Below are 19,349 nucleotides of genomic sequence, written 5' to 3' on the forward strand. Positions count from 1 at the left end.
GCAGCTGCAGATTTAACCCCAAAGCCTCTGCCATCTCTCTAATCATTACATGGTACGCTTTGAGTTCTTCAGTTGGGGATTTCGAAAGGCGAGGTGGTACTTCAGGTGGAAGCTCTGTCTGTCCACTGCCTCGATCAGAATCCGTATCCTCAGTACCATAGTCCTGATGCACTGACCAAGGAGAAGATTCTCTGGACGATGGGCTCTGTGGTGGCGGAGTGCTCTTTCTCTTCCGCTTCCCACTTGGTTTCTCCCTGTGGGCAGCGGCTGCAGGTGGATGACTCTCTTCCCGAGGTTGTGGGTCGGGTTGTTGCGCCTTCCACCTTAAATATTCCGCGTAATCATGCGGGAGTGTGTGTCTGAACCCACACGTATGCGAGGGTTGAGTTGTTGGATGGCGTATGCTGTCATCCAAATACCCAGGCAACGGTGGTACCACAGCCAAGGGTGACTGGATCAAAGGTTCTGCTGCCACTCTTGGGGAAAGCGATGGAGTCCTTGGATGGGGGAGCGCCGGCTCCAACTCCACTTCCTCTTCCCCTTCCTCCTCCTCCTCATCCAATCCTGCACTCACAAACCCTTGGAATGTGGATTCTGCAGGGGTGTTCGGATCCGATGCCATCAGGCTCCTGAGTGCCGAAGTCGCACTTCTATCAGAGCGGTGGCTTCCCTGGTTCCGTGGAGTCGAGGGAGACTGTTGAGGAGTGTGTGCAGGGGAGAGGGAGACGCGGTGTACAGTCTCTCTCGGCGCCGAAGAGTCACGGTTGCTCTTCGCCTTCGATGTCAATGTCGAGCTCGATGTCGAAATGACCCCGGTGTGCTCACTCCTCGATGTCGAGGGCTTCGGCATCGAGGGTGATGGTACAGATGATTTGCCTTTTCGTTCCTTTCTCGATGTCGAGGGTGTCCTCGACGTCGAGGCTCTCGGTGTCGAGACCGGGCTTGAAGTTCGATGCTCTGTATTCCACTCACCCTCCGATCCCTGCACCGAGGAAGGTGATGGGGTTTTCAGCCTATGTCCAGTCTTCTCACCTTCATGCCCGACGCTTTCCTCTCGTCGATGTCTTTTTTCCTTCCGCTTGTGTTCCTTCGAAGAGACTTCCAAAGGTCTCTTGAAAGCTTTATCAGACACGGTTTTAGACTGTACTGCGACAGCTCCGTGACTCCCTGCACCCGATACCGCAGCCGATGTCGATGCCATAGTCGATGTCGACGGATCTACAGGGCGAGGGGTCGGCGGGCGGAGTGCGTCTTCATAAAGCGCGGCTCTAAGGCGCAACGCCCGATTTGTTCTCGTTTGTTTCGAGAATGCACAGCAAATTTTACAAGCTGCCGTGTTGTGCTCCTCACCGAGACACAACAAGCAGGCATCATGATGGTCGGTGGATGGCAACTTTGCCCGACACCTCACACAACGCTTAAACGTAGTTTTATTCTCCATTTTTCGTAAGCAGTCCGTCTGTAAGCAATCCGAACTGTAGTTCGTCAACACCGTCCGTGAAGCAATTTGCAAAATTCAACAACAATCCAAGTAAAGCCAAAGAAATCAGTCCGATCTGTCGTCTAAATTAGTCCGTCAAGCCAAATATCCAATTCCGTTTATCCTGTCCAATATTCAATACCAATTTTCAAGCCGTATAAGTAAAGTTTGTTATTTCTGTCTACCGAGGAGCCCACACGAGGTCTGAACGCTGTGGCGGTCAAACAGAAACTAACGGAAGACGCCCAACCGCACTATATAGATGGAATGCAGGAGCACGTGCAGAAAGGCGGTTGGGCGTCGCGAGGAGCTACCTAGTCGGCCCGAGAGGTGCCTGCGCAGGCGCAGAACCCATTCACTTATGGGCTCAACGGATCACGATCCAGATCCAATATTTCTTCAGTTATCATCGTCTATGTAGTTACTGTTTATCATACTCAGGTGAATGGGCAAAAGGCTTATCAACAGGCTGAAGTACTGTCACTTGAACTACAGTTGTTATTCCACTTTGGCTATGCAGTTTCAATTTGCCCAAATGGTGATTCTCCTCAAGGTAACAGATCCTGGTGTGTTGGGTAGTCTGGTTACATATTATCTCTCTGTCTAAAAGCTTATAGCTACAAAATGAGCCCCCCAGAATAATGAAATTAGAGAACATAATAAATATGGAGTTTTGCTTTATTTGCTTTCTAGTTTTCATGCCTTTTTGACCAGCTGTCATCATATCTTCAAACATATATGAATTTTATTACACAGAGCAATGTAAAAAACAGAAATCTCTCAAACAGGAAAAGAGCAATGGTAGTTAAGGACTGCTTTGTAAATCAAACAATGGGGGAAAAGATCTGACACACCATGAATAGCTAAAGCTTAATGCAACTAATGTTTTTACCACAAATATTTTACTCTTGATACACATTATTCAACACTTCTATTCAGAAGTTCCAGTTTGAAAAAGTGGCTAAAGTGATACACAGAAAGAAATATTTCCTTTTTGCTATATACTTACAGTCAGAAATCTCACCTCACTCTTATTCTCAAACAAGGACATTTTCAAAACTACTCACCCACAGTAGTCACAGGAGGCTGAGAAGGGTAATGCTGCGTACTAGTTGTTGCTGGAAATGATCCACTAGGGGGAGGGTAAGGATAGCTTGGGTAGCCACTTAAAAGGAAAAAAAGGAGAGCGATTATGTATTATTTAGGTATTAATCTATAAGCAATTTCAACTACAATAATTATAAGCACAAAATTATTATTATACAATATACAAATTGTTTAATAAGTGTATAAAATAACTGTATAAGTATTTTAATTATACAATAATTATAAGCACAAAAACTGAATTTGAAAGGTTATAATAAAGACCACTGATTCACATACAATCACAGCAGTTTCAAATTCCCTGCCCTGATGGTTTGCTCATTCTTGTGAATGAAACCTGAGGCTGGGGCAGACACTCAACTATCTGCAAAGTATCTTAGTAGTTAATAGTGTTCCCCTTTTAATAGGCAGAGGCCCAAGGTGTCTTTGTGATTTCCGTTATAGTGGAGAGGATGGGAGGACTATTCCAAATGGCACCACATTTTATGGTTTCTGCAACATCTGTTGCTATTCTTATGGTTAGGTAAAATGAAAACTGATTTCCTTTAGAAGATCCAGACAAAGCTGAACACTAAATGACTGGAATACAGAACTTCTCTTTAAAAAATGCCCATGTTAAAAGCCCAAGCATCTTAATGACAGCATAGTCCAATCATGTCAGTGGGTTGCTTTTTGCAGAGCCCTCATCTGTTGTTTTTGCAGAGCCCTCTTCTGCTAACAAGAGACTTGCACTTTTTCATGGTCCCTTTCCCCTTGAGTAAGCCCAAGTCTCTTTCCACAAAGCAGGGAGTTTCTGAGAAAGTAGTGCTCCATGAAAGATCTGGATACAATGCTGCATTTCCTCTAGTAAAATGTAAAGTGTGCCGTCAAGTTGATTTCAACTCCTGGCGCCCACAGAGCCCTGTAGTTTTCTTTGGTAGAATAGCAAAGCATCTTCCTATATCGCTGCTGCCCAATATAGGTGTTTCCCATAGTCTGGGAAACATACCAGCTGGGATTCAAACTGGCAACCTTCTGCTTCTTAGTCAAGCAATTCCCCGCTGCACCACTTAAGGTGGCTGTACAAGTAGCTTTAATGAACCATAGTTTACCTTGGGTTAGGAGGTGGTCCTGGGGGGAAAGCAGACATCCCACTTGGCATACCGGGCATGTAGGAAGCTGAGCACAACAATTTTGAACACGTTAACAATTTAGAGCAGTGTTATTAACAGAATAATTCAGTTACACCATATACTGGCATATATCCATAAGTTATTAAACAACCACCACCAAAAAAACCTTTATTTGTTAGGCACCCCATAACAAATTGTTCTCTGGCAACTCACAATACAACAGCAACAGAATAAAAAGGCACAGCACAGACTAGTGGTGTGCTAGCATAATGCTGTTAAAGTAGTGCAATGATATTGTGGAAGGAAAGGACCATCTATTCCGACCAGTTCTTGTGCTAGTGGAAGATGTGGGCACGTTGCACAATCTTTATGTATCCCAGAGAGGGTCTTCCGCTAGCAGTTGCCAAACATCTCAAACCACAACTTCATATAGCTCTGCAAATTTCTTAAGGATTCATGCAACTTCTCTCATTGTGCTAGCACAACACTAGTATGGATGTCAGCCACTACTTCCAGACTAAGTAGTTCTTGGAAAAGTCCATACACTTTTACATTAGACAGTTTTGAATAGCCCAAATGTAAGCAAATTCAAGACCCTGTCTTCAGAATAGGCACCAACAGCCTAGCAACTTAATCCTTTTTCCAGTCTTCCAAGCTGGCTTCCAGCATAGTCTTCAAGAAGATTCCCACCTATTGTGCACTTCAGTTGCTTTTGCCTGCAGAAGCTGAGACAAAGTGCTCTAAATCCCTACATCCTAATATAAACAACCATGTAGGCTGATTTCACTGGCCTAAATTAATATTAAACGGTGTGCACGAAGAACACTTTCACACAGAGAACATCCCTTCCCTCTACAGCTGCCTGTTCCTCCCAAAAATATGTTCCTGAGGGCTGCAGGACCCCAAGTGACATATTTTCAGGAGGCATGGGTGGCTGCAGAGGGAAGGGGTTTTTTTGCCAAAAATGGTCCCTCCCCTCAATGCCCACACGGAAACATTCCCCATATGCAACTCTTAGCAGATGTAGGCCATTACTTAAATAAGATGTTCAAAGCCTTCAGATTCAGATTACTAGACAACACTTAAGCCATGATTAAAATGAACTAATCTAAATACTCAGAACATCTGGACATTCCAAATAAGAATGTTTAAAACTTTCACACCAATCTTCACAATTTCCTGCACCTATACTGTTTGGAAAAATTTATCCTGCAAAATAAATTAAAAATAGAGAGGAAATAACTATCGGGGAAATTGGGGGGGGGGGGCGCACAAATAAGGTTCATGCATAATAATTTTTAGATGAAATTACTCCTGAGTATTACCTAAAACTATAAGATAAACACATCAATTTTACTTTCAAGTTGACAATTTCCCTAAACGCTAGCTTCAGCTTCTTACTAGCAATCTATACTTTGACTGACACCTACTGGCAGAGGTAAGATTCTTAGTATATTGTTGCCTGGTGAGTTTCAGTTAAAAATACAATAGGAATGAATGGCTTTTGAAAGGTCAGAACAACAAGCAAAGTGAATCTGCACTATCCTGAAGATTCTGCATTAGTATATCCAAGAATGACAAAGTTCAGATATTTGGTCTGTAAAACAGATTCCCTGTAATAGCCTGTCTTTATTAATTCAGTATACACGTATAAAAGTCTTCATGGCCACCAATATAGTACTGCAGGAAATTCTTGCAAAAAACATTAGCTACTATCAAAACATCATCTTACTATTGGAAATCTGCTAGGGGCAGAAATTGCTGACTAAATACTCAAGCACTCCTTCAGCTGGGTATAGTAGTAAGCAGTTCTAGTTTATTTATTTGCACTGCTGCTTGGGATATCTTCTTTTCATTTACAATTTGAAAGCTAAGATTTCTCCCCTTAAAATGCTGCTTTTTTGTCACTGTATTTATGAGGGTTCCCCAACCCTCAGGGACAATGTTTTGGGAGGCACAGGTGGCTGCAGAGGGAAGGGGAAATTGCTGAAAACCACTCCCTGCCACGTGATGGAAAACCCTGGTACATCAGCTGAGGGTTAGTCGGACGTCAACCACTGAAAATGACCTGGTGAAAGGATGCCAATGTTAAAACAGCATTCTATTGACAATAGTAATTTTGGTTGTCATGGGGCAAAATGTTTTTTTTTAACTTGTTTTCTCATAGATTGGTAACAATCCATTATTATGAGTTTGCTTTTTGACAAATGACCACATGAAGAACAACTAACTCAGTAGCACCTGTCAAGTACAGATATAAAAGGGTGCATCCGTATGAGAGAGCGTACATCTCAAGGGTGTAACAGAAGCATCTGGCCAATGCTGATTGCCATAAAAAATTTGTCTTGTAGGATCAGGAAGGTTAAATCACATCTAAGTCTAGGAAAACTGTTTGCCCCAAAGTTTAAAAGGTAATCAAGGCTATTGACCTGGTTGTATTCTCTTACAGGGACAGGCTGCTAAGTCTATAATGAAAGAAGACTGAGGTGGAGTGGAATCATATAGTGCTATAGTACAGTTCAAAATCTGAGGGGAATATACTGGACAATGACAGCACAAAGAGAATCAATTTGCTCTGCTCAAGTTTCTCTGCCAGCCAATATGCTGAGTACTACTATAAGAAGAAAAAGGTTTTAGAAAACAGGATAGTGAGGGGGAGGGGGAGTGTTTGTGTTTGACCTCCCAGATCTACCAATAGCAAGGGGAGGAGTACACAGGTTACTCATCTTCCCTCTCCTGGTCGCTAACAACCTGAACTGTAGGAAGCAGTCCTTATACCTTCCTGCAATAACTGCCTATGAGCAGTGGCTGCCCAGTTGCCCTGATCATGTATACACAACAAATTAGAAGTTTCACACCATGCTTAACAAGTGACGGTGCACACACTTGTCTGATGTGGAAATTTTATTTCTGTGTAAAGAAGTATCATGAAGCAAGCAAAGTTTTTCTTGGATTACAAACACAAATCTACCACCCTGACTGATTACATGGCAGCCACCTTACTGATGAGTACTTAAGAACAAGAGCCTTGCTTTATCAGACCAAGGATCCATCTAGTCCAGCAGCTTATTTACAACAATGAGCAGCCAGATACTTGTGGGTAGTCCTCAAGCAGGATAGGAAGACAAGAGACCTCTCCTGTTTGCCCCCAACATCAGAGATATAATACTACTGAATGTAGAGCTTGAACTGAGCTATAAAAACTAATAACCATTGATAGACTCAAATCAATGACAGTACTAGCTTGAAATTTTGCTCATGGTCAGCCCAGACATTATTTGATGACCTAATGAGGACTTCGCTGGGAACCCACAACCTATTTGCAATCCTTACACAACTATGTATGCATGGCCTTCTCATTTTGAGTGGGTAAATGTTATGTGAAATGGTACTCATTAGAAAAAATATCTTAAGTGTTGTGTTCAAAAATGGTTTAAGTGACACTCTACCTCTGCTTGACAAGGTCTTAGGACAGACTGCTTTAAAAAAATAAAAAAATAAAACAAATGTATAGAAAGACTGTCTTCTAGAAGTGAGGGATTGCCTGAAATGTTTCTTCCCAACTCTCTCTCAGCACGTCGTTTTCTAACCAATACACATCTCCACAAGACCACATTTAATCTGCTTCCATTACTTTGCTATTAAAGGTTGTGATTTTATATACTGCTTTTCAACAAGTTGACACAGAGTTTACACAGCACAAAGAATGATAAAATGGTTTCATCTTTCAAAGGCCTAAAAAGAAACACAAGGGAGACACCAGCAACAGCCACTGGAGGGATGCTATGCTGAACTGAATGGAGACAGTTGCTCTCCCCTTCCTAAATATAAGAGAGCCACTATTTTAAAAAGGTGTCTCTATGCCTAATAAATATGCTTTTAAAAATGCATTTCTGGTCCAAAGTATTTTACCTTTCCTCTTCTGACATTTGAAAGACTGATTGGATAAAGCATATTTCGTTAACCAGAATTATGATGTTTGTTAAAGGGTTTAGGTCCAAGTTACCTTAGAGAGCGCCTTCTTCTGCATGATCCCCACTGCACGTTATGGACATCTGAGGAGGTCCGTCTCCAGTTACCACCGGTACATCTGGTGGCAACTCAGAGGTGGGCCTTCTCTGAAGCTGCTCTTGGGCTGTGGAATACACTCCTGGCAGAAATCTGTAACTTGAGTTCATTGCTGGCCTTCAGGAGAACCCTTAACACCTATCTGTTTGGCCTGGCCTTCCAGGATTTTAAAACTGTTTTAAATGTTAATGGTTTTATACCATTTTAAAATTGTTTTGTAATGATTTTTTTAAAGGACTGATTCACGGGTTTTATTTTTGCTGCTGTGCACCACCCAGAGCAGTTTGAATGGGGTGGTATATAAATGTAAATAAAATAAAATAATTAATAAATACATAAATAAAATGACTGAGCCATCTAGGATGCACTGTGACAAATGGTGCCTCTCTAGATGCAGTGTATATTTTAAAACGCTTCAGTAAACCTATAAAATACAAAAGTTAACAGAAGCCTGAACCCTTGTAACAAACTCCTTGGCAAGATTCCGGTCTCTCCATATTCCTGCGTTTCCTTCGGTTTGGATGTTTTCCACACCCCATATCTGAATACGACTGAAAATGTTCATGCATATTCTTGACAACATAAAACTGAAGTTCTCACATACAGAAAAACGGAACAGATTTCATAAAAATAATCAGTTAACAGACATTAGGTCTGATAAAGGCCTATTATTTATCTGATAAAGGTCTATGACCTTTATCAGATAAAGCATGTCTGTAAAACCTATCCATACACTTCAAACTACAGGAATATATGTAGACTGTGTTCTAATTATGTATGTTGTGCTGTTAAGTTCTCTCAAGCAGCTGGATCAGACAATTTGCAAAGGCTGGGTGATCCACCAGGGCTATTTCATGTTCTGCAAGGAGAAATTTTAACCACCACCCAACTACACATTCAGAAATGCCTTAGCATGGATAAATGTTACAATACTGTAACGAGTATCTTTCAGCAACACACAATGGGATATTCAGATGTAACACTTACATTACAAGAATGAGCAAGCACTAACCTTTGGATCACAAGCAGCAATTATTAACTTCCAGTTCTGGTTTGTCAGCAAACCAGTTTGATCCTGACTTGTAATCCTGGAGTTGTATCCTAAACCTTTGAGGAGGGCTGCTTAATTGTTCAAACTCTTTCCGCCTGTGGAAAATGCACTTGTGCAAGGACCCTTTCTGCTCACAGAAACGCCCTTTATGTTAAGTACAGATTAAGAATTAACCTTTGGTTTGTGGGCAAACTATGATCTGCACAAATCACAGTTTGTCAGGTTCAAACAAAACAGCAAACTATGATCTGATGCAAAACTAAGATCAGAAATGTATAATTGCAATGAACAAGGCAGGGGACGAACCCAATATTTGTGCCTGTGTGTTCTTACACAGTTTAGCATCATGACTGAAGAGTGTCACCAATCTTTATTTACTTGTTTTCATTGCTACTTAGTACATGTATAAGGGGAACAAGTTGCTTACTGTTTGGTGGTCCTGTTGCTGGGTAAGGTGGGTAGGCCGCTGAAATGGTAGGCCGAGAAAAGACTGGAGGTTCCTCTCCGAACACCACAATCATAACTTGAATCAATCCTATTAAATCCGACTGCGGCTAGAGAAGAGTACATCAAACGTTGATTATCTTTTCCCACAACAAAGAGATTTTCCTGGGGGCTATTGGGTCTCCTGCAGCAACTACAGCCAAAGCAGCTGGGGCTGGGTTGAGTACTATTGTCATCTCATCCTCCCCCGCCCCATCCCAGCTCTTGCTGCCACTTGGAGCTGCTGAGGAGGAGAAGAAATGACAGCTAGGGGCCACTTTCACACCTGTAGACTGGTGGAGGAGAAGCTTGCCCCCGGCATCTGTCATCCGCTAGCAGGTTTTTCCTTCCCATTTTCCTGGGGATTATTTACATTGGGGCCTGCTGTAGCTTTAACTACCAACTGCAGCTGGAAAACTGATTATTTTTGTTGTTGTTTTTGTTTGTGTACAATTTGGAAGGCCTTGCCCTGAAAGGCAATATACAAATAAACAGTCTAATTGCCCATTAGGAATGACAACACACCACCTCATCAGCCCAAGAGTCAGCTTGTTACCCTTTCCCTCTATTTGCAGACTGAGGTCTAGTTTATTTAAATAAAGTTAGCAGATGCTAACAGCTAAAAATTAAAAGGGTATCACTGCTAGAAAGTGCTGATAAGAATCTGAGCTCTAATCATGAGCTACAGATAATGGCAATGATTTAAAAACATGTTATGGCAGGACTTCTTTCAGCTGCAAAATGAACTAAACAAGAGCATCCTCTATAAAAGATGCATCTCATATAGAGGGGGAAAGGGCACTTTGTATTCAGGCACCGTGATGATCCTTTCATCATACTTGCTCTCCTTTCATAAAATATGATTTTAAAAAAAAATCATTATGTATGACAAAACTTTTGAAATTTCAATAGCCTCCTATTCAGAACAAAGACTAACTCTTCAAAATTCCTCCTACATAGTGTTTAGTTAACACTAAATCCTGCTTTCTGGGAAGCTGTATTAACACATTTTGTCATTCTTCCTGTTAGCAATCAAAAGGGTAGGCTTGGCCCTATCCCGAGTGAAACTCTACCCTTAAATGCACGGCGGCGGGAGTTGTCTTCTAGAAGCTGGAATGAACAAGGAAGTCAGCATGACTAGCAAGATGCTGTTCAGCAACAGAGTCCAATCTTTTGATAATCAGGAGCACCAATCATTAGAAACCTTGAATTATGTCCAATCAATGCATAACAACTTGCATTTCACACTAACAAGGAAAGCTGAATGATCTCCTTCAAACATCTTTTGAATGACCTCTAGGGAACATGTCATTAACCAGTTGTTGGTCAACTTGTGAAGGCCACAGAATTTGTAGTGGCCGTACAGCACTCTGTGTAGTCCCCATATACCCAACTCACTCTTTCACAGACCAGCAACCAATGTGTATGGCTCAAAAGTGTGTTTATCCCTAGGCCTAGCTGGATGGCCAAAAGGAGGACTGTGATTAGTTTGCTGCACTTCTGCTGGTCGCTCCTCAAATTGCTTACATTCAAAGTACATAAAGCCTGATTAATTTTGTTTTTGTGTAGGTGATGCACAAGGGTCAAGGGTTGGCCAACTGCAGCTCTGATCGAGGACCCAGATCCAAAGGGCCCCATATTGATCCTTGAAGTTCTGGTGGGGTGGGGGGGTGAATGGTGGCCATTTCCACAGCCACTAAGAAAAACTTCAAGCCATTGCTGCTACCTCAACTGCCAAAGTGAGCCTCCTACAAACCCTTAAGGGTTACCTTAGCAGAAGGGGCATTGCTGGTACTCACCATCTTTAGAGAATAAGGCAAAGTCTGCAATCCTGTATCCAGTGACATAGTAGCAGCATTACTGTGTTATAGGTAAACAAAGATCTGGCTACTGAAGAGTGTTCTGGGCTGTTGCTACCACCACTGCCAAGGTAAACATCTACGGCCCCACAAACTTTTCTTGGAACTTATCTAAGCAATAGCCTAGAGTCCTCTTTGGCAGCCACAGTGACATAAGCCATATTTGTTTGTCTGTAATACAAAGCCCTTTCCTATTACTACTGATGCAACTCCTTTACTGATGGAATTACACTAGCTGCCAATAGGTTTCTGGACAAAATACAAAGTGCTAGTTATAATTTACAAAGCCCTAAATGGCTTAGGCCCTGGGTATCTAACAGAGCGTCTTCTTCATTATGAGCCCCACCGCCCATTGAGGTCATCTGAGAAGGTCCGTCTCCAGTTACTGCCAACCCGTTTGGTGGCTACACAGAGACGGGCCTTCTTGGTCGCTGCCCCGAGATTGTGGAATGCGCTCCCTGCTGAGATACGATTCTCCCCATCTCTGGCAATTTTCAAAAAAACACCTGAAAACCCATCTTTTAACCCAAGCTTTCTCAGCTTCCTAAATTTTGGGGGGTTTAATATCTGGTCTATTTTAAAATTCAAAACCTGATTTTGGGGTTTTTAATCACTGTAATTGTTTAATTGTTGTTTTAAAATGTTTTTAAATTGTTAATTGTCATATTGTTTTTTAATCTATTTTAGCTCTTTACTGTTTTAGTGGTTTGTTTTAATTGTAAACCGCCCTGGGCCATTTTGGAAGGGCGGTATACAAATCAAACAAACAACAACAACAGCAGGGGCATCACAGTGACATATTAGTATTCCTTTACTACTAGAAGGCTTGTGAAGTCTTTAATTTCTAAACTAGTCCAGAAACTAGGCAAAAACAGGGGCCACTGGCAGCAGGGATAGTGAAGAGCAAAACAGGCTTTCACTAAGGTAAAATCCCACACAAGGTTTACCTTGGTTGTGGTGACAGCAGCTACAGTTCAGAACATTTCTCAGCCATCATCTTGTTTACCAATAATGCAGCACTTAATCGGCAAGTGCTCACCATGACTCAATGGTGACACAGTGGAGATGCTGCATTATTGGTAAACAAATTTGATGGCCACCAGCACAGCTGTTCTACAGCTAAAGAGAGGCCCACAGCAGCACTTGGCCAAGGTCACACATGGACCCGACATGAGCAGCAGAAAATATACTCGCTCCAGCTTTACAGAGAACTTAAGGCAACCAGTTGTGTAGGTAGTAGTAATCTTTATAAGTATGGGTGCACTATACCTCACTGAATGCATAATTAACTAACTATAATTCATGTCTATAACGTGTAATTCACTAACTGAAGTACAAGCTAGGAAAGCTGAGCTTTTAATTTAAGAAAGGAGAATGCTTCTAGGCCTCATGCTTGCAGTGAAAACCTCACTAAGGTACAGTCAATTTCTGCACTAGTGTAGAAACTAAAGACTGCACAAGCCTTCTAGTAGAGGAGCACTAATATATTACTCAACAGAGGCCCAAGATTTCTATACATGTCTCCAAGGCCATGTCGTTCTGCTATATTAAATAGCCAAGTGAGAAAGCAGCATATAAAACAATATTATCACTTAAATAGTGAAATAATACAGGACTAATTAATTTAAGAATCTTAAAAATCGTACTTACATGTTTCCATTCATGTAGGTATGGAAGATATATTTTGCCATTTGCATCCACATGTTTCCCAGTTTTAATTGTCATTGAACTTGTTGGTTTAACAAAACAGATTGGGGGATTGAATGGATAACTATCCAACAGCCACAGACAAATCGGAATATTGTATGTGTTACCTAAAGAAGTTTAAAAAGAGTGAATTAATCTCTCTCCTGCTGAACATACAGAGAATAATGCTGTAAAACAGCAGAGCAAAATACTGATGCTGTTATAATGTTTTGAAGTACATTAGAATTACCCTCCTGGACTAGAGCAAAGTACATCTAATTAAGCATGCTGTTTCTACTAGTAGCCAGCCAGCTGTTCCTGGAAGATCACAGACAGCATGATGATAGTACTCTCATTCGTCTGGTACTCAGAAGCACATGGTCTCTACATGTAGAAGCTCCACTTAAATATCATGGCCAATAGTCACTGATTGATCTAATCTCCATAAATTTGTCTAATGCATTTTAAAAGTTATCTGAGCAAGTGGCTACAACTACATTTGCAACAAAAAGGGTACATTTGTTTAAAAAGACTGGAAACCCTTGCTCTAAGTGGTCCAGTTTCTGAAGGCAAGAAGTCCAGCCCACAGGAATGTTAGTTGTCTTTTTTAATATATATTCTGCTCTACAACACAGCTTTTTAAAGATGGGCCAACCAGAAACATGCAGAGTATTAGTCTAATTGTGGGTACCACAGATTTGTAGAACATTATCATTGTTGGCTTGTTTTCAGAACACTGGCTAACATCCTAACGAAGCACTGGTGCTTCTGAAGAGTTCAAATAATTCAGCTCCACTGCTAGCTAAGCAGTGGCGGCAAATATGCACCTCCGTTGCTTCAGGAAGCACCTTGTGCCACCCAAAAATATGTCCCCGGGGATCACATAGCCCTAAGGGACATATTTTCAGGTGACACAAAAGGTTTCTGGGGAAAGGGGAGGTCACTGAAATCCCCCCACAAGCTACAATGTAGAGTTAGTAGGGAACTCTTCAGAGGCACCAATGCTTTGTAGTCAGGATATCAGCAAGTGCTGAGATCCAGAGACCTGTGCATGTGTGCTAGTTGCTTCCATGCACACATAAAACAGAGGAGCTGCTGTTCCTTTCTTTCAGTGGCAGAATGTCACATGGCTCTCTCTAATCTTTATGAAGTCATTGCCCTCTCTAGTCCTTATGGATCATGTATCTATACTTGCAGGCTTAATACTTCCTGTTGTCTGTTTCCATGAAGGCTGAAACCTGCGAGGCTAGACGTAGAAGCCTCTATTCCTATACACTCCCACCTACTACAAAACTAACACAAAACAATTAAGATGCTTTCATAAAATAGGCTTCAGAAACTTTTGTCCAATGAAATTGGATGGAAGAAGAGGAGGAAAAGAAAATCAGCATCAAATGCCTATCACTCTGACCACCTTGGTCATGAAAGAGACATCATTAAACCCCACAAGAAATTTGAGATTAGCAATTATTTTAAGTACATTACCTTGTTTTAAAGTTATAAAGGATATCCGTTTTGTGATTGTTTTATTTTTATAAAACAGATAACCAATTGTTATCTGATTTGATAAATGAAGTTATGACAGAGTTTGAAGTAAACTGCAGTAGTCTTAACGGAACACAACATAGATGGTACAAAGTTTTATAAGAATAAGAATAGAACATTTGGAAGAGGTTACAGTGTTGACACTGATCAAAATAAATCTGTATCCTTTTGGGTAATCTACACACAAGATATTCAAGACTTATACATACCTCTGTAAGTTACAGGAATGGTTCCAGTGAGACTCATCAATTCTCTTGAAGAGCCATCATTAAAAACTAGGAAAAGAGAGATAACAATCTAAGCATTTTACAGACAAATTACAGAAGTAGCATGTGCACTATGACAAGAATACATATACTGATCTCCAAGCTGTGTACAACACAAAATGCCATTCCATGCCTCTTGGCACATAGGCAGATCTGCACTTTACATTCAAGGTTCTATGACAAATGCAGTTAAGCTATGCATGCTGCCATGCAGAAGAGGCTCCTCATTTGGGGCAGAGGGGGCAGACCCCCTTGCCAGCCCACCATTTTCTCACCAAGCATACCATCTCTTCCGAATCCTCACTGAGGTCATTCACCAGGTGGGCAGGGGAGTGGGTGGGAAGGCTTGCTTAACTCACCTGCCTCCCAGACGGACACTTGATTTAGCTGGGAGCATGGGCTGCACTCCCAGACGATCTGTTGTGCATGGGTGCAGCGTGGAGCTCTGGAGGCTGGCCTCTGGAGATCCCATAATGCACTGCGTGATATGCGTGCACTGACATTCTCCATTGGGGAATTCCCCCAGGAGACAGACACTCTAGGTGCCCGTCTCTGTATGTGGCTGGGCTGGGAGCAGCCCAAGGTCACACATGAGCAGGAAGCTGGGGTTAAAGGAGCACTTGCTCCCTTAACCTTGGCTGAAAGCCAGGCTAATAAGCAGGGCTAGGTGTCAGTGCCCCACTAGGATCAAGCCCAATCTCAGTGGTTCTCACGACAGCCAAACCAAGGCTAGGCTTCCCTAATCTGGGTTAGGCTATGCATGAGAACAGCCTGTCTGTCTTTCCCTCTGTGTAGCTCTTGCTTGAAAGTTGCTTTTGCACTTTCACTGCTTGCCAGTAGATGGCACTGGCTCTTGGTATTCTTTCTAAATTCCTTTGTAAAGCCATTTTCTCCCTCTTAAGGTGTTCAGTTGGATCCATTAGCCCCAAATTAAGTAATTAACATACTTAGTCACTGCCCACATTGCATATTTAGTGCCTCAGCACCAATCAGAATATGCCTTTCTTTCCCCTCAGGGTGGACCAGGGCTAGTCCTGTCCCCAACCAATCAGAAGGCACCTATTCTGACCAATAGCCAGCAAAGAAGGCCAGCCCAGTCATCTGATTTTCCAGGGTCCTTCTAGGCAGGCTGACAGACTCTCTGGAGATCTGTATGCCAAATGGGAGCACTCAGTCTGCAAGCAAATGGAGTTCAGAACTGGAGTCACTCGCCCTTAGGAAGCATTAGATTTCTCCAGCATTTGATGTGAGCTCTTTCCAAAAATGCCACTAGCAAATCTTGGCAAAACTTAGAGATCTAGAGAATGAGGTGGGAAATGGGGTATATGGTGGACTGGCACTTCCTCTGAGAAGTTCTTTTACTAACAAGCAAACAGCTGCCCGCCTTCCCTCGTCTGATACTTTAATCAAAGCCTCTTGCTAACTCCCTTATCTTTCGCTTACTCTCTCACCTCTCTTGAGGGTGAAAGAGACCAGTGTGGGTGGGCGGGTTAAAGCTTGCAAATAAAACAAGGCATTTTAAGTGAAATTACAAACTGGACAACTTCAAGCTTGTCCTGTTTGAAATGTGGGTGCCTTTTAAAGCAGAAATATGGTTTTATTTTTTAAGAATTCTGAGATTGCCTTCTCTTCATGGGCAACCTAACAGGCACAGCTTGGAAACCAGGCCAGTCCAAAAGAGACAAGTAGCTCCACCATTCTATAATCCTTATGCCCGTTTTTGTTTGCTGTTGGCTGGTTATTTTGTCTTATCTTCTTTTTGATGAGTGTTAGTAATATTGAAAAGAGAGGTCCTCAGGATAAGTTATTTGGACAGGTTTGTCATTTATATTGCTTAATTTTCAAATCTGATAGCGGATTCTCTTAAGTAAGTGTTGCATAGAACTGCAGCCAATTCTATAAAGTTTATTCCAAGTAAAGCCTTAATGAACTCATTGGGGCTTACTCCCAAGTAACTGCTGCTGTGTACACAGAATTGCAGCCCAAGGACATATCCCAGAAATGTTTATATTGTGAGAAAGGGAGAAATAAGGCTTGTTTAAAAAAAACCAAAGTAGTATGCATGCCCATATTTATGAGAAGAAAGGCAACTAGTGGGCTCTGTGTGTGATCAAATACATTGTGGTATTTTCAAGCAGTGTGAAACAAGGATGCAGGTGCTACCTGCAAATAGGCCCTCAAAACTCCAACCCTCCCCACTTCATTTGATGTTCTTAGTCTAGTCCTGTGTGGTGTGGGGAGGAGAGGTTTGAGATTGCAAGGAGCGGGAGAAGTGGAGGCAATGCTGATAAAAGAAGGGCTACAGCTACTGGGGGGGAAGAGGCATGGGGACCTAGAAAGAGAGAGTGTCTCTCATGCAACACATGCATGCTGCTGCTTTCCACACTGGCACATACAATTAACCACTCTAAGGGCAGGATTCCTTTACTCACAGCCAATCAAGGGGTGAATTTAGCACTAAATAGCCAGCTATCAAGTGTTGATGTGAATGATAGAGATTTTGGTTGAGATAAGTAAACAACATCACAGATAGAGAAAGTCATGTGCTGGTGATTCACTTCTTCTAAACTTTGGATTGGACGTGCCTAATATTAGCGCCACCTATGGTTACCCCTGGCTCCCTTCCCTCCCCTCTGCCCCGTCCCCCAGCCCCAAAGAAGAAGAAGCTGCCACTGCTGCCATGTATTAGTACTCAAGAAAATGAGCACCTTTCAACACTGGCAACACTTTTTGCCATTAAAATAGCCTTCCAAACAAGATTCCTGAAGTGAAAAATGAAATCCTGACAGAAAGACACTAGTCTTTACTTCCATACTAGAAATTTTTCTCTCTCAAATGAAAAAAAGTGTTCCTATGACAATTTTTGAGGAACAGACCTCAAACCTAAGTAATCAAGCAGCTACTCTTAGTAATCTTTTAATTAAATATGTGACTGCACAAGATGCATAAATGTTTTATTAATCTTTGACAGAAACATGACATGGAATATAAATGAAGATGCTCTACAAAACATATTTTTAAAATTCAGGGCATGATATAAACAGTAATAAAGACCTAATACAGGAACTCACCATATCCATCCATTACAGGCTTGAGGTCTTTGTACTGGGTAATAACACTGATAGTTTCCTGAACTGTCAGATCTCTGTACTTGTACTGGAGAAAGAAAGAAAAATGTGCACAGTAATTCTAAACATGCCATTGCTGATGTAAGAGATTTTTTTTTAGCAAGAGATTTGGGATGCCCCAAAGCTCCTTTGCAATTTGGAAGAGATGGAGATCTCAAAGGTCCTACGTTATAGGAAACTGCAGGTTCTTTTCAGTGGTCTTGGGTGTCAGGGCTCTCAAGGTCCAAGAAAACACAAGGATGAAAAAAAGGGTAGAAATCAATCAAAAGCTTTATTTCTCACCAAATTTTCAGATGAATCTCAGCATACAGCAAAATAATTCAAAAGCAATCAAGCACTTAAAACTAACAGCCTTAAAAGATTGTCAAAAGCCTCCCCTTTTTGTGGTCACGATTTCCTTTTCATCTTACCAAAGCCCATATGCTTCCTCTTTTGCCTGGTGTTGGGTGTTTGTTCAATTGATTGATTGAATCAGCTTCCTCCCTTCTTCCTTTTCTCTCCCCACCTTTCCCAAAATGGGGTTATTATACTTTTTGGCAGATCACCCACACATTAATATTTTCCGCTCTCCTTTGGTAATAATTGGTCAAAAGGGGTCTTGATCATCGTGACCTATATCCCAATTTGCTATTATCCTTGACATAGGGGAGTAATGGCAGGAGAGAGGGCACACCCTCAACTCCTGTCTGTGGATTCCAGAGGCATCTGGTGGGCCACTGTGCGAAACAAGATGCTGGACTAAATGGGCCTTGGGCCTGATCCAGCAGGGCTGTTCTTATGTTCTGTTCTTATTAATATTATTGGCCAAAGTAAGACATACTCAAGTGAAAAAGAAACATTGGTAGACTTAGTGTGAAGGGTTCTTTTTCTGGTATGGGGAGGGCATCCATCACGTGATGGGTTGTCAAGCTCTGCATGCTCCGAGACAGGGCCAATCAAAATTCAGCACGTCCTCTACCCCTTCTGCTCCGCCCCATCTGACCCAGTCCTGGTCTTGTAGAGCGTAGCAAAGATCTCGAGGACACACATCTCAGCCAACAGAATGAAGAAAAGGAAAGACAAAAGAATAGACCTAGAGAGAAACTCAGGCAGACTTTAGGCACAGACTATAGAAAGGGAACTCAGACAGGCTTTAGCCACCGAATATAAGTGAGGCAGGGATACAATAAACTGTGTACCCTAGGAGTTGCCCCCACCACCCGAGACACCCATCCCCCAACATCCGCGGGTGGGCTGGATGCCCTCCCCATACCAGAAAAAGAACCCTTCACGGTAAGTCTACCAATGTTTCTTTTTCCAAGGTATGGGGAGGGCATCCATCACGTGATGGGACGTACCCAGCCGCCTGAGGGTCAAAAAACAATGGAATCTTATAGTGCCTTATGAAGGACGAAGCCGAGGACCAGGTAGCCGCTTTACAAATCTCTTCCAGAGGTGCTCTTGCCGAGAAGGCAGCTGATGCCGAAACACTTCTGGTTGAGTGTGCTGTGATGCCTGGAGGCACTTCAAGTCGTAAGGATTCATAAACCAAAGCAATCGTAGCTCTCAGCCACCTAGCCAGAGTATC

General features: G+C 42.2%; 1 protein-coding gene across 1 annotated transcript in view; it reads right to left on the bottom strand.

Moving 5' to 3' along the window:
• TSG101 (tumor susceptibility 101) overlaps positions 1-19,349 on the bottom strand; it is a 61,964-nt gene that overhangs the window by 31,165 nt on the left and 11,450 nt on the right. Inside the window, exons 2-7 of the mRNA XM_053287052.1 lie at positions 17,726-17,810; positions 14,598-14,663; positions 12,808-12,971; positions 9,243-9,369; positions 3,676-3,742; positions 2,548-2,645 (exon numbers count right to left, since the gene is read on the bottom strand). Of these exons, the coding sequence (XP_053143027.1) occupies positions 2,548-2,645; positions 3,676-3,742; positions 9,243-9,369; positions 12,808-12,971; positions 14,598-14,663; positions 17,726-17,810 (607 nt within the window). The remainder of the gene's footprint in view (positions 1-2,547; positions 2,646-3,675; positions 3,743-9,242; positions 9,370-12,807; positions 12,972-14,597; positions 14,664-17,725; positions 17,811-19,349) is intronic.

The sequence above is a fragment of the Hemicordylus capensis genome, chromosome 1 (assembly GCF_027244095.1).
Source record: "Hemicordylus capensis ecotype Gifberg chromosome 1, rHemCap1.1.pri, whole genome shotgun sequence".
Lineage (NCBI taxonomy): Eukaryota > Metazoa > Chordata > Lepidosauria > Squamata > Cordylidae > Hemicordylus > Hemicordylus capensis.